This window comes from Ips typographus, linkage group LG12 (genome assembly GCF_016097725.1).
Source record: "Ips typographus isolate SLU linkage group LG12, UJ_Ityp_2.0, whole genome shotgun sequence".
In the NCBI taxonomy this organism is placed as follows: Eukaryota; Metazoa; Arthropoda; class Insecta; order Coleoptera; family Curculionidae; genus Ips; species Ips typographus.
The window spans coordinates 7792298-7815059 of record NC_138433.1 but is presented as its reverse complement, the minus strand read 5'-3'; the positions used below and the strand labels follow the sequence as shown (position 1 = coordinate 7815059).

The following is a 22762-nucleotide window of genomic DNA, read 5'->3' as shown; positions in this document are numbered from 1 at the left end:
GTTTTTCACATTTCTGGTATACATTCAGCAGATTGCCAGGAAGAATGTACTTTTCGACGCACGGATAAGGCAGGCATGGGACAAATTGGCCGATGGACGTTTTACAACTGGAGATTTTTTGAGGCTAGTACCTTTAGTTATATTTTAAAAGGAATAAAAATATTAAAAAATGCACTGTTTAGGCAAGCGGTACACTTTGTACAAGGCATGGAGGGACAGCTACAAATGTGGAATAACGTGGATGAAGCCGCTGACATCGAAGAAGCAGGACAGCAATTAGTGGATTTGTATCATCAATTATTTAATAACCCTATTCCTAATCAACTTCCGCTTCTTGTCCCTCTCCAACGCCCAAATGTCCCTCAAAACCATTACCAAATCCTAGAAAATCCTCCGCCTCTTGTCCCTTTCCAACACCCAAATGTCCCTCAAAACCGTTACCAAATCCTATATGATCATCCGTCTCTTGTCCCTTTCCAACACCCAAATGTCCCTCAAAACCATTACCAAATGCTAGATAATCCTCCGCCTCTTGTCCCTTTCCAACACCCAAATGTCCCTCAAAACCATTACCAAATCCTAAATAATTCCCCTCCTCTTGCCCCCTTTTTAAATGAACCTCCCCCGCTAGCTCCTTTCCAACGGCCAAATCTCCCTCAAATCCTAAATAATCCCCCTCCCTTTGCCCCCTTTTTAAATGAACCTCCCCCTCTAGCTCCTTTCCAACGACCCGTCGTTCATCCTAATCCAGTTCCAGTTGAACCCATAATACTTAATCCCGATCCCGACCTAAATCCTGATGAACCTTGAAGATCCCCATCTCCTTTTTATCTCCCCGATTCACCCCGTCGCGAGCCTTTTCCTCACGACCCAATTATTCCTCCACCCAGTCCTCCTCCTGAAATACTTAATCCCGATCCCGACCTAAATCCTGATGAACCTTTAAGATCCCCATCTCCTTTTTATCTCCCTGATTCACCCCGTCGCAAGCCTTTTCCTCCCGACCCAATTATTCCTCCACCCAGTCCTCCTCCTGAAATACTTAATCCCGATCCCGACCTAAATCCTGATGAACCTTTAAGATCCCCATCTCCTTTTCTCTCCCCGATTCACCCCGTCGCGAGCCTCTTTTCCCCAACTTGAATAATCCTCCAAGTCCGATTCACAATTTTAATTTTCCAGAAATACCCGCCCAAATTGACAGATTTTTCGCCGCCTTACGAGATGACGACGAACCGGATGAACTGCCTAGTGTTGACCCATGGGTTCCAGCCTTAGAAGCCACACCCTACGACGACGAGGATATGACTCCGGAACTACAGTGTAAGGTATGCCTATCTAATAGAATCCAGTATGTCATTGAGTGTGGTCATGCACTTTGCTCAATGTGTACTGCGATTTTATTCAATGCACAATCTCCACGATGCGCTGTGTGTCGAGGAGATTTGCATAGAGATAGGCAGCCCATTGCACTGTATTTGTAAGTAAGAAAATCTTTTTAGTTTTTTATTTTTGGTTAGGATTTTACTATTTATGTTTATCATTAATTCCTGGTAAAATTGATATATACATATGTTTTTGTAGTTTGGGTGGTTTCAAAAAATATTTGTGTCCCCTATGTACAACAATTTTTAAATTGACGTACATAGGAATGAGCCAAAGTAGTGTAATACATATAATTATGCAGCTTATTTCTTATTATTTTGGCACTGTAATTATTAATATCATTTAAATATTTAGATTATATTTTCAAAATTTTTAACATCAAACATTCAACAGTTATTATGTATCACATTACTGGGTGAATAAATATATGATCATTTTGATCATATAGTGAAAAATTCGGACATTTTGCCGTAAGGCATTTTTTTTTCAATATGTTTTTGGATTTTTGGTTAGAATATTTATTTTTGTTTCTAATTATATTCCTTGGTTTATTTGACTTTCTAGTTATACATATGTTTTTGTTGTTTGGTTGCGGTTTCAATAAATAATACTTTGCATGTGTCCCCTATGTACAGATTATATTTGCAAAATTTTTAACTTCAAATTTAAGTCAACTGTTATTATGTATCACATTACTGGGTGAATAAATATGATCATTTGATCATATAGTGAGAAATTCGGACATTATGCCGTAAGGCATATTTTTTTTTCTTTGTTTTTTGTTTCATTTTTGTTAAATATTTAATACATTATATTATGTCATACATGTTTTATTTGTTTATTTGCTCATCCATTTTAATTAATTTTATAGTTTATTTGTATGTGATAATAAAGTATTTTATAATATATTTAAATAATTGGTTGAAAATGGTGAGGTTTTGTTTTTTGTTTATCAATCCCAATCCTCTGACCGGTTTCGCCGTATTACGGCTCATCAGAGAGGCTATAGGGCTTGATAACCAAAGAACAAAACCTTCGTTCCAGTATAGTCAACTGGATGCCAGAAATGATAGTTGTGTGCAACACCTGGTGACATCTGTACTCAACTCTATGAGTTAGAAAGTACAGATGGCGTTCCAAAATCTAGGAACAGCACCATTAATGCCGCATCATTCGGTAAACACCGATCTGATTGGTTGAAAATGGTGAGGTTTTGTTTTTTGTTTATCAATCCCAATCCTCTGACCGGTTTCGCCGTATTACGGCTCATCAGAGAGGCTATAGGGCTTGATAACCAAAGAACAAAACCTTCGTTCCAGTATAGTCAACTGGATGCCAGAAATGATAGTTGTGTGCAACATCTGGTGACATCTGTACTCAACTCTATGAGTTAGGAAGTACAGATGGCGTTCCAAAATCTAACCGAATGATGCGGCATTAATGGTGCTGTTCCTAGATTTTGGAACGCCATCTGTACTTTCTAACTCATAGAGTTGAGTACAGATGTCACCAGATGTTGCACACAACTATCATTTCTGGCATCCAGTTGACTATACTGGAACGAAGGTTTTGTTCTTTGGTTATCAAGCCCTATAGCCTCTCTGATGAGCCGTAATACGGCGAAACCGGTCAGAGGATTGGGATTGATAAACAAAAAACAAAACCTCACCATTTTCAACCAATCAGATCGGTGTTTACCGAATGATGCGGCATTAATGGTGCTGTTCCTAGATTTTGGAACGCCATCTGTACTTTCTAACTCATAGAGTTGAGTACAGATGTCACCAGATGTTGCACACAACTATCATTTCTGGCATCCAGTTGACTATACTGGAACGAAGGTTTTGTTCTTTGGTTATCAAGCCCTATAGCCTCTCTGATGAGCCGTAATACGGCGAAACCGGTCAGAGGATTGGGATTGATAAACAAAAAACAAAACCTCACCATTTTCAACCAATCAGATCGGTGTTTACCGAATGATGCGGCATTAATGGTGCTGTTCCTAGATTTTGGAACGCCATCTGTACTTTCTAACTCATAGAGTTGAGTACAGATGTCACCAGATGTTGCACACAACTATCTATATTTAAATAATGTTTGAATTTTCTTGTAATATTTAAAAATTTTGCTTGATCAGTTGAGTCACTCACAGTAAAAATAACCCAAGCTTCAACTTAAGTACCTGGACTGTTAACTGAAAAAGATATATTGATATCTACTTATTTGCATAGGTAAAAAAGTGATAGGGCTTACTTCAAATTGTTATTAAAAAGCAAATTAGATACTAGAAAAAAAACAAAGTCCTGGTATTTTTCATCTAAATTAGTGGGTTCCTCTGACATACCTAACAATCATGTAATGGAAAATGTATAGTTCAATTGTATCTATATACATGAAAAATAAGTTAGCACCAAGAATATACCTCAAACAATGCCTTTTGAGAGGTTTGGAAGACTTCAACAAGAAATCCTTTAAGATAGTTTTTCCTATGAGTGTGCCCCAGGATATGCATCAGTAATTATGTCTATAGAAATAACTTTAACGCCTTCCAAAATATGTTTATGTTAAATATATCTACTAATATTCTAAATAATCGTTTTCTAGGTTTGCTCTCATAAACTTCCTAGTTATAGGTATATGTTTATAGTATCCCGTACTTATTTTGTAAAAATTACTAAAATGAGCATTAGCCCATTTAGGACACAAAATTGCATAGTAAACCTTCCTGTCTACAATATTCGAATAGGTACTTGTTAAGAGCAAAAGTACGAAATCCACTCATACACATTTAAACTGGTTGACATAAGAGGTTAAACCGCACATATTAATTATCCCAATAAACAATTATATCACAATCAAAAATAGGCAAAAATCCAAATTATAAACATTATATTTGTTTTTGTTTACATTTATGTATGTCATGTCATACTGAAAAATGTGTGACCTATAACCTATAAAATTCATCTGTCGTCTGTGGTCTGTATAGCTAACCTCAACATCGTTCATATACTTCACATAATTAAGATAATGCAGAGGATAATACCATTGTTTTTATAATACGTAATACTCAGTCCATCACACCAAACATTAAACACTACATATCAATCTCATAATAGTAAACAAACAAAATAACTGTTTTAAAGTACATATATGATTATATTTGCAATCTGTCCATTCAAGATAATATTTGAAAAAGCATTTGTCTTTATTTGCAGGAATGCTTATCATATGCACAGCAATAATTACCTAGCCCTACCTTTCATGCACCCTTAAATACACATATGATCAATAACTTGATTTTGTCAAAAATAATAAGATGTTGATTTTGAACCTATTATGTATGTCATTATAATAAATATATGCATATTTTTTAAAACGGTTTACTAAACTAAGTTTGCTTATTGGAAAATAATACAACCATTAATAAATAATAATTTATTTGTATTTGTACTTAATTTTTTAACAACAATAATATTAAGTAGACAATATAACATTTCAAATTACAAAACAAGTATAATTTCTAATGTAAAGTTGTACAACCCCAGACATAAATTACATTTAAACCAACTTACAATACTGTGATACATGCCTACTTATTTCTAATGTGTAGGTAATAGAGACTATATATAATTTTCATAGATTTATTTAACTGTTAACTAAAATATTACATATTATAAGTCCTTATCACAGAAAAGTATGTATAGAATTGGAACGTATATACAAACCTACTATACCTTAAAAGCAGGTAACATTGGTTGGTTCCACATTGGTATGACCTGTATGCAAATAAAAACAAATCATAAGTATTCACTAGAATAAAATGTAGCAACTTTACCTTGAAAACCATATTGAACCACTACCTAAGGTGTCCCCAAGGGTGTCCCTATATACCAAATACTTAAAGAGTATTATTTTTGGTATTATTCTTTATATCAGATACTGGTAAATCTCTGGGTAAGAGTTAACTAAATCTAGAAACAAAAAAATTAAATGTACACAGAGAATATGAGAAGTAGGTATTAACTATGTAACATATTGTTACGGTTTGGGCCTACTATGCTCGATACTCGATGAAACCGATGCGCCGCAATATCTGGCCGGGCGCGTATTAAAGTAGGCCACAGTTAGGAAGCGCCACACCTGGAAGATTCGAAGCAAATCGCGAAGCGTTTCGCGGTTATTCTAGAACGTGGTTTGTGAATATAAAAGAAGCGGCGTCGACGAGAGAGAAGAGTAGTGTATTAGTGAATTTGGGAACCCGGTAAAGTTAAATAGTGGAATAATTGTGGAATTGTAGTAGCTGTGTTAATTATTGTACGGAGTGTTTTGAAGTGTAAATAAAGTTATTAATTGTTGAGTTAAATTGACTTTGTGTGAACCCACGGGAAAATCGTAACAATTGGTGTCAGAAGTGCGATCAGACTTTAGTGCGACGTGAATTTGAACTAAACTTCGGGTTAAAGGCTTGTGTTCAGAACCGGACTAGAGATTTTCGGAACAGTGGTGTGTTAAATTTATTTTATGCCAATAACAAGACGTCAAAGTGCAAACATGGAGGCCCAACTTGCAGCTATTATGGCAATGCTTGAAGAACAAGAAAGGATTCGAAAACAAAACAAGGAAGAACAAGAAAAGATTCGACAACGAGACACAGAAGAACAAGAAAGGATTCGAAAACAAAACAAGGAAGAACAAGAAAAGATTCGACAACAAAACAAGGAAGAACAAGAAAGGATTCGACAACAAGAAGAAAGGATTCGAAAACAAAACAAGGAAGAACAAGAAAGGATTCGACAACAAGACAAGGAAGAACAAGAAAGGATTCGACAACAACAAGAAAGAATGCGACAACAAGATATAGAAATGCGTCAAGAAGATAGAGAGTGGCAAGAAAAGCGTAACGTAGAAATATTGAACGTTCTAGCGAGGACCAAGACAGAAATCTATGAGTATGTAACCCATAGTCTCAATAAAATTCAGAATGATGTTCGGGAGGACATTAATAGAATTCGGAATGATGTCGAGATAAAGCTACGCGACTTAGAGCGAAAAATTGACAGCAGAGGAGCCAGCTCTACAGTGATCACCCGAAACGGGCTCAACAAGATCAAGCCTCCCACATACGACGGTCAAACTTCATGGGCAATGTACCAACTCCAATTTGAGGCCGCTGCAAATGCAAATGGATGGAGTACCAAGGAAATGGCTGTAGCACTAGTAGTGGCATTACGAGGACCTGCATTGGAGCTGTTACAGACGGTGCCTATCGCCCAACGAAGCAACTATGAAGCATTAGTAGCTGCATTAGAACGTCGTTATGGGGATCAACATAAGAAAGGACTGTATCGAACGCAATTAATGGCAAGACAGCAGAAAACTGGTGAAAATCTAGAAGAGTTTGAAACCGAAATTCGTCGCCTTGTGCATCTGGCTTACCCAGCCGTCCCGGATGAAATCCAAGAAGAACTTGTGGCACAGTATTTTGTAGATGGGATTCGAGATCCGGAGGTAAAGAAATGGCTGAAGATGTTCAAAGGGAGCAACAACAGCGAATTACTGATTCGAGTGCTGGAAATTGAAGCTGCGTGCAATGACTTTCAGCCAGAGACTATTCAAGAGGAGAGAGAACCGCTGCCGATCATGTTGCTACATCAATAAATAAAATTGAATCAATGGTCGGCCAAATAGTGCAACAAATGGCAGCATTAGGAAATGGTCTTTCCACACAATTAGAACGATCACGCCCGATCACGAGAGTGGAGTGTTATCGATGCGGACGTACGGGACACATTAAAAGGAATTGCAGCCGGCGTCTTGTTCTCCAAACCCACAGTGTCGACGAAACCAGGACATCAGAACAAATCACCGGAACTCCTCTGTTAAAAGAAACATTACATGTTATATTTGTGGACGTAAAGGACATTACCAATGGAATTGCAGAAAACAGTCTCGTTTACCGACCCCGCAGAACTGGCGTAACCAGGAGCAGGAAATGAAGAACCCGGAAGGACATTTACCGCGATATGTAGAGGATCGTCAAGCTTTGGATAGTGACTTAAGGTACCGGAAAGGACAAATTCATAATGGTTGGAGGATTGGTCAAATCGCGAAGGTGACGGATAAAGAGGCTACAAGAAGAATGAAGAGCAGCGTTTCTAAGGAAGACATAATAAAAGGACAGCGCTCAGACTCTGATTTGAAAGTAATCAGAAGATGGTTGGAGAAGGATTTGAAACCGGATTGGCAACAGATTTCCAGATATGGACCAACAGTAAGGGGTTACTGGTTGCAGTGGAATTCGCTTCGACTGCGAGATGACTTAATTACTCGCAAATGGGAAAGTCCAGACGGAAAACGCTTTGTTTACCAAACAATAGTGCCCAATTCCTGCAAAGAGAATGTGCTGCGAGAACTACATGACAGTCGCGGAGGAGGACACTTTGGAGTAAACCAGACTTTGGCTAGAATAAGAGATCGATTTTACTGGATTAACTTCAGAAAGGACGTTGAGGAATGGTGTAAACGGTGTGACCAGTGTTCGTTACAGAAGGGATCCATTACAATTCGGGAACTTGAGAGAGAGAAGATGAAACCAAACAACAACCGTATGAAGATGACACTGGACCACAGACCAACTGGTGGCAATTATAAGGAAGGTGATGCTGTGTGGATGTTTCAACCCAGGAGGAGCAAAGGATTAAGTCAAAGATGGCAACGACACTGGGACGGACCTTACAATGTGGTAAAAAGGTTAAACGACGTCGCGTACAGAGTCCAACGCAGCCCCAAAGGCAAGATGAAAATTGTCCATCTGGACAGACTCAAGAAATACCAGGGATTAGATGAAGCGGATCGGGACGATCAGCTTTAAGAGGGGGGCAGTGTTACGGTTTGGGCCTACTATGCTCGATACTCGATGAAACCGATGCGCCGCAATATCTGGCCGGGCGCGTATTAAAGTAGGCCACAGTTAGGAAGCGCCACACCTGGAAGATTCGAAGCAAATCGCGAAGCGTTTCGCGGTCATTCTAGAACGTGGTTTGTGAATATAAAAGAAGCGGCGTCGACGAGAGAGAAGAGTAGTGTAGTAGTGAATTTGGGAACGCGGTAAAGTTAAATAGTGGAATAATTGTGGAATTGTAGTAGCTGTGTTAATTATTGTACGGAGTGTTTTGAAGTGTAAATAAAGTTATTAATTGTTGAGTTAAATTGACTTTGTGTGAACCCACGGGAAAATCGTAACAATATGTATACTTACCATATTAAAACATTGTGTAACTAAATCAACTAGATTTATACCTCAACAGGTATATGCTGAAGCTGGATGCAGTTTTTTCAAATGTATTTGCCTCTCTGATGATTTAAAACTAGATAGATTTCAAAAACGGTTTCCATTTGGTTTTTATTAAATACTGTCTTTGATAATAATTGTGTTACTTAATAAAAGTTCCAGTATACTTCATGCACATTGGCTATATGAGCTGTGTGGGCAGATTATCAAAGATTTTCTGAAACAAAAACGAAAATGTTGAAATTATAAGTCCTACATAATACCATTCCACTGACCTGTTGCAACTTTCCTTAGGAAAACTCGGCTGATGATAAATATAACCATGCCCAACTATAAGTAATCGATTTAACTCTGATTTACCAGTCTAAAACTGTCCAGTAATAAAAATCAATTACAATTTGAGTAAATTTCCAATCAACATGTAAACAAAGCCGCCATTATTAAATATGACTTGTTGTCCGCATTCCACAAATTCCACAAAACCGCGGCCTGCCGAACGCCATTCGGATGACGTCGCGATCTCGCCCGAAGCGACTTCGGGTCGGTTCCGAACCGTCGCCCTTCTGGCCGGTCGCTGTTTTGCGCGTTTTCCCCTTCTGGCTGGTCGCAGTTTTGCGCGTTTCCCGGAGCCCCGGCCCGAACACGAGGAGACCCTTGATCTAGTAAAATAGTCGCCTTAAACTGTAATCCTGTATTTAGGATGAAAACAGAAACAGCGCATATTTATTAGCCCGACTTATTAACGTAGTTTGAGTCGAGACAAGGGCCGCATTCGTTTTCAAGCTTAATGGAGCGAGCAGAGCGTCTTTGACGTCACAATGACGTAATTTGACAATTGGTCCTTCGTTCGTCTGCTCGAGCCACTCGGCCTGCGTTTATATCGCTTGCTGCAGCAGTTCTTGGAAGGCGCAAGGTCTCGACAGTTTCGATAGGCCTACTATGGAAAGTATCGGCCGTGTCTGAACTGTTGTGTTCATGTAATAATGAATTTATTGGTTTCGAACATATTCTACATGGTTGTTTGTAGCAATTTTCAAATGTTTTGGATTCAAACAGTTTAGATACAGTTTCAGCCTTACCGCTTCGTGCTTTCTTTTATTAGGATCAAATTTTAAAAATGAATTGCATTTAAATATTGAATGACTTGATTTACAGTAAAAACAAGTAAATTTGTTATTGCTATTTGTTAGTAATGAGTACGATTTTTGAACTTTTAATTAAAATTTCTATTATTGTTTCATTTTGATTTTGATTACTTTTTGTACTCACAGTTTCACGTTTCTCTAAAAACTCACATTTCTCTTTAACAAAATTGAGCAAGTCCTCAAAAGTGGGTAGATCAGTATTACATTTTTTAGATTCCCATTCCTTACGAGCTGGGTGGTCAAGTTTTGTAACCATTAAATAAACAAGTAACACTGACCACTGATCTGTGGGTTGATTTAATGCTTTTAAACCTTAAACATTTTTATTAAATAGATCAAATAAGCTACGCAATTCAGTATGTGATTCTTTGACTACCGAAGGCGCTTTAAATAAACCATTGACAAAATTAAAAATAATTAGTCTATTATTTTCGTATCTGTCTTTTAACATGTTTAAGGCAATACTATAATTATCTTTTGCAGTTTTAATCTACTCCAACATCAAGGTGTGCTTTTAAATAATAAAACTTGTGCAATTCATCCGTTGATGAGTTTTGATCAATTATTGAATAAAATGCGTCTCGAAATTCCAACTTATGAATTGTTTATAATGTTTGGTAATTTTATTGAAAGCCCCGTAACACGTCGCTGGGAATTATGTGATTTCGGTCGGGAGATGTTATCAATTGACTCTATTTTATGATGATTTGACAATATCAGTAAAGCACGCGCACTTATTTCATAAAATAAATCTTAAAATTGATATCTTCTTGGTTTTTCTTGACTAATATTAATACTATCAGCTGATAATGCCAATTCATCATGGGTGTCAATAACAATTATATTTCGTCCTGGTGGTCCCCTAAACTCATCACACAATGGTTGAGTGCGTGCTAAACGACTATCTAATTGCATAAAAGCACTATTATCAACTTGGAGGAGATGAAACAACTCAACACACTCTTTAAAACGAGTTAAAGATTGTTTAATAACTAGCTTTTTTTTAAATTGCATACGATTAAAATGGACTCTAAGGTCCTTCATTTTGTCTTGATTTTATAATTAAAATGTAATTTTTATAAGCCTTCGTCGAGTCAAGTTAATGTAAGCAAGTGTTATCAAATTGAGCCAAATTCAAGACTTACTGTTCTTCCTGGTAGATTTTCCCTTTTGGTTTGCTTACTGTAACCCACGGTGATCGTCGTCACATGTCAATTTACCAGCCGCTTCTGGAAATCCAGGTCTCCAAGTTTTCAATTCCACCCTTCAAGGTTATCGCCGAGGCTTGACGACACTCTAATCAAAGTCTCTAATCTTTCAATAGCGTTTCGTCTTATGTCTGATCGCTATTCGGCTTTAAGGACCATGTTCTTTCTCCAAGTGGACTGTATTAATTAAACTGGTGGAAAAGTCAAATCCACAACTAATAATCTTAAAATTTAATTACGGTTTTAAACCAGAAAGAAATCAACTGTTGTGCGAGTCTTTCCATTCTCTCGCAGACTGCACATAACTTATCGCGGGCGAACCTCCGCGATGTTGCCGACTTTTTAAAGAGTTAGCAATCTAGTAACGAAGGAATTTTTTTTTTCATAAACAAAACCTCACCAATTGTATCGCTGTTTACCGAATGATGCGATATCAATGGTGCTCTTCCTAGATTTTGGGACGCCATTTGAACGTTCTAGCTTATATAGTTGAGTACAGATGTCACTATATGTGGTACAACAGCTATTGGGACAAGTCGAAAAATTGTTACATAATAATATAATCGAACCATCTTGCTCAGCATACAATAGTCCGGTTCTATTGGTTCCTAAAAAGTCGCAAACTGATCAGAAAGCATGGAGATTATGTATTGACTTTAGAGCTGTAAATAAGGTACTTATAGGAGACAAGTTTCCGATTAATCGCATAGACGATATTTTAGATCAACTTGGTAGAGCAAATTGGTTCTCAGTAGTCGATTTGTTATCAGGATTCCATCAGATACCTTTAGATGAAGAATCGCGAGATTTGACTTCATTTAGCATCCATAAGGGTTCATATCGATTTACCAGATTGCCTTTTGGACTTTCAGTCAGTCCCAACAGTTTTCAAAGAATGATGTCTATTGCTTTTGCCGGAATAACTCCAGAAAAAGCTTTTTTATATATGGACGATTTAATAGTAATAGGCTGTTCAGAAAAGCATCATTTGAATAATCTAAAAAGCGTTTTTGAAACTTGCAGAAAGTACAATTTGAAATAAAATCCCAAGAAATGCATTTTTTTTAGAAAAGAGGTCACTTTTCTAGGTCATAAAATAACAGACAAAGGTATTTTGCCCGATGAAACTAAGTACGATATTATAAACAAATATCCGACGCCGCGAGCGGCTGATGAGGTAAAAAGGTTCGTTGCCTTTTGCAACTATTATCGAAGGTTTATACCAAATTTTGCAACTATCACATTACCTTTAAATTCGCTAACTAAGAAAAATGCTGAGTTTGTATGGTCAAGCGAATGCGAAAGTTCATTTAACCGTTTAAAGCAAGCACTAATTAGTCCTCGCATTTTGCAATATCCGGATTTCTCAAAACAGTTTATTTTAGGTACTGACGCATCCCAACTTGCTTGTGGTGCAGTTCCTTCACAAAATTTTAATGGTCAGGAACTACCTATAGCTTATGCATCTCGTATGTTTACAAAAGGCGAGTCTCACAAACCAACTATTCTTAAAGAACTCACAGCTATTCACTGGGCAATAAAGTACTTTCGTTGTTATTTATATGGACAAAAATTTTTAGTAAAAACAGACCATAGACCTCTTGTTTACTTATTTTCTATGAAAGACCCGTCGTCCAAATTAACCAGAATACGATTGGATTTAGAAGACTTTGACTTTGATATAGAATATATAAAAGGAACAGATAATGTAGGCGCAGACGCCTTATCTCGAATAAATATTTCGGATTTGCAGGAAATCAGAAACACGGCTCAAATATTAGCAATTACCAGATGAATGACTAAGACAAACCAAAATTTTAATAAACACACTACTACTGCGGATAAACAATTATCACGTACTGAAGAACCTCAGATTTATGAAGCCCTTAATAATTATAATGTATTGAAATTTCCTTCCTTAAGATTTGAAATTGATAAAGAATGCATTCACATTATGATTAATTATCGCAAAAAGAGCGCTCGTTGTTGGCTTTCAATTACTAATGGCAATTTTTCATTACCGAAACTATTGTCTAAGCCGAATAACATGGCTGGTGATAGTAAGCTTACACATTTGCGATTGAATTTAGATGACAAGATTTTCACACGGTGCACCGTAAATGAATTAAAGGAAGTAGGGCATAAAATACTTTCAAAAGTTAAAATTGTTTTATGTAAAGAAAGAAAATTAATCATAGACAATGACGAGAAACTTAATTTAATCAAACAATTTCATGATGATCCTATGTTAGGTGGACATTGTGGCCAGAAAAGATTATTGAAAAAAAATCTTGAAAAATTTATCTTAGTATATGGACCTATAAAAGAAGTAAGAACTGATTTAGGAACAGAATACAAGAATAAAATTTTTGAAAGTTTAGCAAAAATGTTAAATACGCCGCATAAAACTAGCACTGCGTATCACAGTCAGTCCATAGGTGGATGCGAGAGAAACCATAGAGTTCTTAATGAATTTATGCGAATGTACATTGATCAAGCTCATACAGATTGGGATATATGGACAAATTATTACACTTTTTGTTATAATACGACTCCTAGTACTTATCATAACTACACACCTTTCGAGCTAGTATTTGGTAAAAGAGCAGACCTACCTGAAATATTTAATGGTTCTCGTGTAGATCCTTTATACAATTTAGAATCGTATGATCAAGAATTTCGATTTCGGTTGCAGTTAGCGCAAAATAAAGCTCGAGACTTTCTTGAAAAAACCAAACAAAAGCGTAAGTTGTATTATGATCAGCAAACTAGTCGACTACAAATAAGCCCGGGAGATTTTTTGCTTATAACCAATGAAGATCGTCAAAAACTAGATTCTTGGTTTGATGGTCCGTTTGAAGTCATATTTATTGAAGGTCCAAATTGCATTGTTAAAGACAATAACAACAAGCAGATTAAGGTTCATAAAAATAGAATTAAGAAATATAATGTCTCTTGATAGATTTAGTTCTAAGTTAGATAAACAGACCTGTCTGTAAATATCGTAACTATTATAAATATCGAAAGTACATAGTGTAAATACCCTAAATACTGTACGTACATTTAATTTATAGGTATATTATACTATTCTTAGCATTCATCGTGCCGGTAGTGTTCAACGTGCGAAGTGTTCAGTTATTAGTGTTCCTACTGTTTTTTATTGTGGGCAGAATCCTAATGTGCATCGTTCGTATTATTGTTAGCTCTTGTATCAGTAAAATTAGTATATAGATTTAGGTTTAGGGTTAGTCAATCCTAAAATTTACATTCGGGGGTTACGTTAACAATTTATGGAAGTGCTGATGCATATTCTCCATTATACATATAAATTTATTTAACAAGCAGTTTACTGTTTAAAACACATGAATTATACGCATATTGGGATAGAAATATATTTAGGTTAGGTTAAGTTAAAGTACCACTGACTATACTTTATGTTATTGCTATAGTCGGAAGTACTAAAGATTGCAAATTTGTAATTAAATTAACTTAAAACAGTTTTAATTAACTTGGCATCAGTAACCTTTTTTTAGTAAAGTGCCCTTTGCAAGTGGCCATAGCAAAGGTCATTCTCTAGGAAAAGGAGGTGTAACATAGTTAGTTGAAGTTGTAACAGTTCATTGACATGCATAGCTAAGTATTATTATTAATCGTATTGCATCAATCGGTTCGCTATTATAAGTATTTTATGTATACACAGCAACCTATATTATATTGTATGAGTAGGCATAATAGAGTACGATAAATATAATCGATTTATTCAGCAAATATATATTGAATACAGGGAACTTGCCGGAGTATCATTTACTACCTTTACAATTTGATTAAAGGTTTAATTATTGATTGATTGATTTATTTGATCAGTTTTGAGTAACTTGGATCACAGGTAGTGATCAAGTTTTTGATTGTTGTCCAAGTCAGTTGTTTTTGTTGCACTTTAGCTGTAAAATTTATATATCACTTGTGTTTATTTAGTTTTTGGGGTTAAACTAGAAATTTTAATAATGGCTCTCCAAATTAATGCCTTGCAAGCCCATGAGCTAGATTATGAAATTTCCATCAGATCTATTAAGCCATTGGGTACTGTTGATCAGAGACGTAAAATTTTGAGGGGACTGTTGGCTCAAGAAAATGCCAATCGTAGTATTTGTCAAGTGTCGAACCCATTTGAATTTGAGTTTGATGAAAAGGAGCTGGTGCTATCTATTGCATCAATTAAGGTTAAAATAGTAGGTTTTACCGGTACATCTAGTGATCCTTCATACAAAAACATTTCAACTCGGGCCTGGCATGTCTCAGGCCGACTTAATCGTATGAATCATACTTCTGATGAGGAAACTCAAAGGAAGAATGATTTATATGTTGAGATATTAACTTTGGAAGGTGATCTCGATGCTAAAGTTTTTCCAGCTGCTTCGACTCCTCTCGACCCAAATTTGGGTTCTGTCAGTTTTAATGCTAATGCAGTTAGTCAGGTTGTTAGCAAGTCTGTGCCTGTACATAAATGGGGACTGCAAAAATTTACGGGCGAGGGTTCATTAATGGCTTTTCTTGAAAAGGTAGAAACCTTTAGAATGTCTCGTGGCTGTTCAACAGATGAGGTTTTTGCTTCTGCTGGAGACCTTTTTGATTCGCAAGCTTGGACTTGGTGGTATAATCATCATAAAAAGGGGCGTTTTATTGATTGGGATGATTTAGTGTGTAAATTAAAGGAGACTTTTGCGTGACCACTATGATAGAAACTTTTTAGAAGAAATCAAAGCTAGGAAACAAAACCCTAAAGAACCAGTTTGTTTATTTATTAGTTCTATGGAGAGTCTTTTTAATCGATTAACTGAGGCTCCTTCTGAAAAAGAAGTAGACATTATCAGAGAAAATTTAATGCCGGATTATGTTAGGACTTTGGCATTGCATGACATAACCGCTGTTAGTGACTTGACTTCTTTGTGTAAACGAATAGAGAACAGTCTCTATGTTTCAAATCAGTACCGACTAACTACACATAGAGGTAAATTAATGGAACCTGATCTTAGTAGGCCAGGCTTTTCTGGAAATATTAGTTCTGTTTCCTCCAGTGTGGTTTGTTGGAATTGTAGGAAACGCGGTCATATAAACACTGAATGTACTGCCGAAAGGAGTTTGTATTGCTACAGTTGTGGTAAAGAAAATTTTACGAAGTCCAACTGTCCTAATTGTTCAAAAAACGTCACAAGACCTGGCAGGAAGACCAACAATCCTTCTGTCAGGTCGACAAAAATTTCTCAAAAGAAAGAGAACAAAAAAGACAGTCAGTAGTGACTGATCTTTTGGATTGGCATAAATGGTTGGACCAAGTGAAATTTTTTATGTCTGAAAAAGTTCCTATTGTTGGTGATAGTCAAGTTACTGAAGACGGTGCGTTGTCTTTGTCCAAGGAAATTTCCGTTAAGCCTGTTTGTGCTAAAAAATCGTTTGATGATCGTCCATATTTAAATGTTAGAATTTCTGATTGTTCGTTTTTGGCTTTGATTGAATTGGCTTTTTAAAACATGAGTTGATTTTGGGCATTGATTTTCTTAAAGCATTTAATATTCAATTAAATTTTAGAAACTTGTCATATCAATCAATCTTTAATTCAGTGTCTGTTATATAGTAGTTTTCCTATTCAGTGTGCAAAGTTATGTTTTCCCACACGCGAAAGCAGTTAGACGAACGACGCGAAGCGGACTTCGGATAAGCTTCAAGTGCGGGAAAACTACTTTGCACACGTGTTAGAAACAATATTTTTTCTACGAATAAAATATCTATACATTTTGTTTTTAATTTTTATTGATATTAAAAACAACAACTTATAACTATTTATTGTTATTAACAACATTAATGTTAAATGTACAGTTGGTCGCGTTTTTTAAATTGATCGCAGATTGAGCAACTGAAGGTAAAATACTGGTACTTGGAACTGCTTCACTTTCTTTAGGATTGAAGGTCAGAATTTTGTTACTTAATCCTTTTTTATAACTTGTGGATTCATCAATGTATTCTTCAGCTACCGTAGTCGATTTCCAACCCCCCAAGCGTTTTATGTCAGTGATTTCTTCTCCAGAATCGGCCAGGAACGTTGCCGATAATCGACGATAACTGTGTCCTGTGTAGAGTTCTGGATTTGGCAACTTCAAAAAAATAGCTATTTCAGAAGGCATTTTTCCAAAACTGTTTACTCCAACACTTTGCGAAAAACATTTACCCTTTCTGTAAACTAGGAAAAAACGATTGTTTCGACTTTTTTGGACGTAGGCCGGTGTATCTTCTGTACAGTTGCAGGTAGGTTCCGTTATGAACTTCTTCTGATATTATAAAGTTTCTTGCTGTATGATTTTTGGAATCCCTAATTTTAACAATTATGAGGTTTCCTTTGTCTTCAATATCTGTAGTGGTTAAATTGGCTAGCTCTTCCCTCCATTCGACATGCACCAGCAAGTCCGAATATAGTGGCAACTTTAATTAACAGGTAAATTTCATCTGGTGCGGAGTTCATAAAACTGAATATTTCTTCTTTTGTAAAAATTTTCGCCTTTTTAGGTTTAAAACCAACATTCTGCTTTTTCAGAAATGCAGTGAGCTTATAAAATTCACCGATATCGATGTCTCTTTTTATTTTTATTACATTTTTGAGCATTGAATACTTTGACCACATTGTGTTAGGTTTGAATTCTTTGCTTAAAGTAACAAAATACGCTAAAAGTACCTCTTCCTTTAAGGTTTTTATCCCCTTTTGTTTGCACCATTGGGTAAACAACTCGTACTGTTTCTCGTATTTTTCTCGCGATTTGAGAGGCAGCAATTGCAAACTAGCCATGTTGGCGGCTTTTAGAACATCTTCCGGAAGTTCATCTTCAGTGATATCCATTATTAAAATAGTTTTTTTAACTTAAATAAGTAAGAATAAACACTGTTGTAAACTTTAAATTGCATATAAATGCGTTGTTTGACAATGAGCTTTGGTTTCTAAGAAAACAAGCCTCATTTTCAAAGACAGAGACAAGGTGGTTTATTTACCTAAACTGTACGGAAGAATAATGTGAAAAAAGTCGTGGTTTTTATATGAAACTCCCGTTTTACGTATGCAAAGTAGCTTATTTGCAAACATTCGTAGAAAAAATAAGATTCAGTCTGCTGAAGAGTTAACTTTGACACAGACTGAAGAACTTAATAAGATCAAGGATCTGTATAAAACTATTGCACCAAAAAATAAATTGGGTTTAACCCATTTAATTAAACATACCATTAACACCGGTAATGAAAAGCCTGTCAAACAGAGACAATACCCATTATCATATGCAATGCAAAAGTGTCTTAACGAGCAGGTGGATGAAATGCTGGAACTTGGTATAATAGAACCTTCTAATTCACCTTAATGTTCGCCTCTGTGGCTTGTCGGAAAAAGTGATGGCTCATTTAGAGTGTGCTTGGATGTCCGGAAGCTTAACTCTGTTAGTATTCCTAGTGCATATCCAATGCCTCTTATTGATTCTATTGTCACCAAGGTTCGAGATGCGAAGTTCCTGTCTTCAATTGATTTAAAGCAAGCTTATCATCAAATTCCACTTGATGACACTTCCTGTTTGGACCTGTTTTGGACCTCCAACGCGTAACAAACCGGACTTGTCAATAAAAGGGTTCAATTTACGTAAACGCGGTGGTACCTGGTCACGTCGAACCGCGGCTATCTCGGAAACAAACGCGGTTTCTTGAACTCGTTTGGCAAAAATGAGCATGCAATGATGGTGTTCTTGAGTTGAGATAAAATCATTGCACTTGTCTGGTGATAGCTTACGAACGGCTTTAACAACTGGATAAAGAAGAATTCCTTTCGAGTAACGAGTCCAGAAAATTAGAAGAGAGAGTGCTGTGTAGGGTCACTTTTTTTTGCTCATCGAACGTTTCCGAACAACAAGGGAAAGTCATCCAGAAAAAGTACAGATGGAAACCACCAAGCTCTGCATTGTAACAATTCGTCCGGTAACAGGCCTCGCGACCCGAAATCAGCGGGATTATTACCAGAAGGCACATAAAACCAAGAAGAAAGGGGACATCTATCATGAATGTAAGACACACGGTTGGCCACAAACGTGTGCCACCGGTGCGGGGACGAATGAATCCAGTGAAGAGTGACTTTAGAGTCAGAATAACAGAAAACTTGAGAAATGGAGATTGTGCGCTGGAAGACGCTAAATGCAAAGGAGACAAGTTTAGCTGTTAACGCTGCTGCGCATAATTCAAGACGCGCCAGTGAAATTGTTTTTAATGGGGCGACTTTCGACTTGGCGGAGACAAAATGGACAGTAGGTTTTGAGACTTCAGAAAAACAGCGTAAATATAGAACACTGCAATAACCCTTTTCGCTTGCATCACCAAATGCATGAAGCTCAAACCGAATAGAGCCAGCAGGACAGAGTAAACGGGGTAGATTAAGTGAATTCAACAAGGGTACCTCGTCGACAAATCGTGTCCAGAGACGAAGAATGTCATTCGGGACGGCGTCATCCCACGAAAGTTTTATAGACCATATGCGCTGAATCAAATGCTTAAGAAGAAATGTAACTGGTGTCAAAATTCCAAGAGGATCGAAAATTTGAGCGAGGTGAGAGAGCAAGGTGCGTTTGGTGCAAAGATTGAGTGCGGGTATGTTGATGGAAAAGAAAAAAATATCGGAAGATGCGTTCCATCGAAGACCAAGAATATTTAACGACGATTCGGAAACCGATTGTGAGCCAAAGCAAACGGCGGGAACAAGTGCGGTATGTGAAGAAGGAAGGCGATTGAGGAGAGCTGGATTGTTGCTTGCCCACTTTCTAAGTTCGAATCCACCTCGTTGAAGAAGGCTGATTAAATCCTTTTGGAGCTGCAACGCGGCTTCCAAGGATGAACAGCCTGTGACTAGGTCGTCAACGTAGGTTGACGTGCGTAAAGTGTCAGCAGCAAGAGGGAAGCTTGATTCCTCTTCTTGAGCTAATTGAAGAATGGTGCGGAGTGCTAAAAACGGAGAACAGTTAAGTCCGTAAACCAAACGTTTAATGCGAAACTCACGAACTTGTTCATGTGGAGAAGACCGCCACAAGATGCGTTGATAATCTTGATGCTTGGGTGCGATAATAATTTGACGATACATTTTCTTTATGTCTGCGGAAAAAACAAATAAATGAGTGCGAAAGTTAAGCAAAATCGAAATTAAGTCAAGCTGCAGCTTTGGTCCTCGAAGCAAACAATCATTAAGAGAAGGTTGTCCGGGTACATGTGCAGCTCCGTTGAAAACATCACGCAGTTTAGTAGTTAAACTCTCGGGCTTGATCACACAATGGTGTGGCAAATAAAAACAATCACTCGTTCCAACTTCGGTAACTAGCTCCATGTGATCCAAATCCAGGTATTCGTTGATAAAGTCACGATATTGTTGATAGATAGGCGGGTTTTTACTGAGCCGGCGTTCTAAACTGTAAAATCGGAGTAGAGCAAGATTGCGAATTCCTGGAAAGGTTGGCATCGCGTCGAGGAACGGAAGTTCGACTACAAATCTGCCAGTTTCCTCTCGCTTGTAGGTATCAAGAAAATGTTTTTCACATGCAAGGTCATCAGGAGAGAGGTGTGACACGCTTGGAACCTCTTCGACCTCCCAAAACCGGCTGATTTGGTTATCAAGTGTTGCAGAGGAATCAAAATTACAATGGAGCGAAGTTATTTGAGGCGGTGCCTGATTACTAATGCGACCCATTAAAATGTAGCCAAGCACTGTGTTAATAGCAACCGGATGACCGGCCTGACCTTTCACCTGACCATCCAACAACAGTTGACCAAAGACATCTGCTCCTAACAAGACATCGATCGAACCGGGAGTTCCAAATTGCTCATCAGCAAGTCGCAGATTACTCAAATGCGGCCAGTTCGATCTTTGTAAAACAGATGTCGGTTGATCGTTACAAATTGTATCTAACACCAGTGCATCAATGGTGGGTTGAGGCTCTGGTTGTGCAAATGGTCTAAAAGTAAAAGTGACTCCCTGATTACAAGAGGCTGTCATAGGGCCTAATCCAGACAATTGAACTGGAGAAGATTCAGCATTCAAACCTAAACGACGAGCACATTTTAACGTAATGAATGAAATCATGCTTCCAGAATCCAGAAGGCACCGCACTGGTTGGAATGATCCACGACGATCACGGATTTGAATGCGAGCAGTTGAGAGAAGCACGCTAAAGCTTGCAGAGGTAAGACCGGCCTGCAAACTAGGGGGCTGAGAAGATGGCAAATCAAGTGCAGTGGATTCCCGGCCCAGTACAGATGATGTCGGAAAATGCAAAAGTGTGTGATGGCGCTGATTGCAACGGTGACAAGACGTGGAAGACTGACAAGACGAAAGAATATGCTGACGACTCAAACAGTTGATGCACATTTTCGAGGTCTTAACCGACTGATACCTGTCATAAGGTGATAAAGTCAAAAACTGCCTGCACTTATAGATTGCATGATCTGGTTTCTTACAAAAAGAACAACTGCGAATATTAGGATTAGCTTCAACGTGAAGAGACGTGGGTGCAGCTCGAGAGATGGGCTGCGGTGGTTTACGATTGGGTAAACTTTGAAGTCGCGGAAGGTTCACATTGTCTAAAGCCGTACAATTTTTTGCCAAAAACTCGCAAAGTACTTTGTAAGATGGCAGAGTGGTGGAATTGTCATATGAAAGTTCAAAACGAGTAACAATAGAAATATCGAGGCGACTAAGAATCATTTGAACCAAAATAAAGTCCCAATGTTGAGTTGGAAGGCCCAAATTGGTTAATGCGGCAAGATTCTCAGCAAAAGTGTCGAGTAAACTTCGTAATTCCGCAGGATTATCACTCTTAACCCGTGGCGCACTCTCGAGACTCTTCCATAAAGTTGTTGCAATTAATCGAACATTCTTAAAACGCTTACATAATGTTTCATAAGCGATGGTGTAATTGGAAGACGTAACCGGAAGATGCTGCACAATGGTAAGAGCGGTTCCCCGCAAAGTTGATAACAAATATGTAAACTTTTCGCAATCGGATAAGTTAGAATTGTTATGAATTAGCGCGTCATATAAATCAATGTAAGATTGAAAAACGGTAATATCACCCGAAAAAGTGGGCAGACCAATTTTGGGTAAATTATTGGAGGTAATATTACTGGGTGAAGCGCCAGATGTAGAGGCAGCTGCAGATACCATTGAAGGCAACCCGAAATGAACTGCTTTGATTTTATAATACATAAAATCGAACTCCTTCCGAACCTTGTCTTCAATGTTAAAAGCCGATTCATCTGCCGATGAAATCAACGTTATGACGTTGTTATGCATGTCATAAAAGGCTTTGTGAATGTTCTCTACTGAGTGGTACATGCAACGAAAAACGTTAATGTCAACCTCCGCACCCTCAGAAGCTCGCTGAGCTCCATCATACACGTCGCGTAATTTTAAGTACTCTGTTTGCCGTAGAGCCTGATATTTTTTAAGTTTGTCAGCCATTGCCAAGGAAATCAATTAAATACCAAGTGACAAAGCTAAGCAAAAAACGTTAATCCAAAATAGGAATCAAAGAATATGGCAAATTAACAATTCACTACAATCCAGTTAATGGTATAAAACCACCAGTATTTGTTACTATTTTAAACCAGGCGTCAATGCACACTCAAATAAATGTTAAAATTAGGGTACAACAATAGATACACAAAAAAAAAAG

General features: G+C 37.4%; 1 protein-coding gene and 1 long non-coding RNA gene across 2 annotated transcripts; one reads left to right on the top strand and one right to left on the bottom strand.

The window, feature by feature from the left end:
- Nucleotides 1–44: 44 nt before the first annotated feature.
- LOC145736278 (uncharacterized) lies at nt 45–2151 on the top strand. Its single transcript, XR_014179868.1, has 2 exons — nt 45–287; nt 1183–2151. It is a non-coding gene; the product is annotated as an uncharacterized LOC145736278 (long non-coding RNA).
- Nucleotides 2152–15852: 13701 nt separating this feature from the next.
- LOC145736213 (uncharacterized) lies at nt 15853–22548 on the bottom strand. Its single transcript, XM_081990516.1, has 3 exons — nt 20097–22548; nt 19855–20042; nt 15853–15876 (listed from the first exon to the last, which is right to left on the bottom strand). The coding sequence occupies exons 1-3, from the start codon at nt 22546–22548 to the stop codon at nt 15853–15855; spliced, it is 2664 nt and encodes an 887-aa protein (XP_081846642.1).
- Nucleotides 22549–22762: the final 214 nt, after the last annotated feature.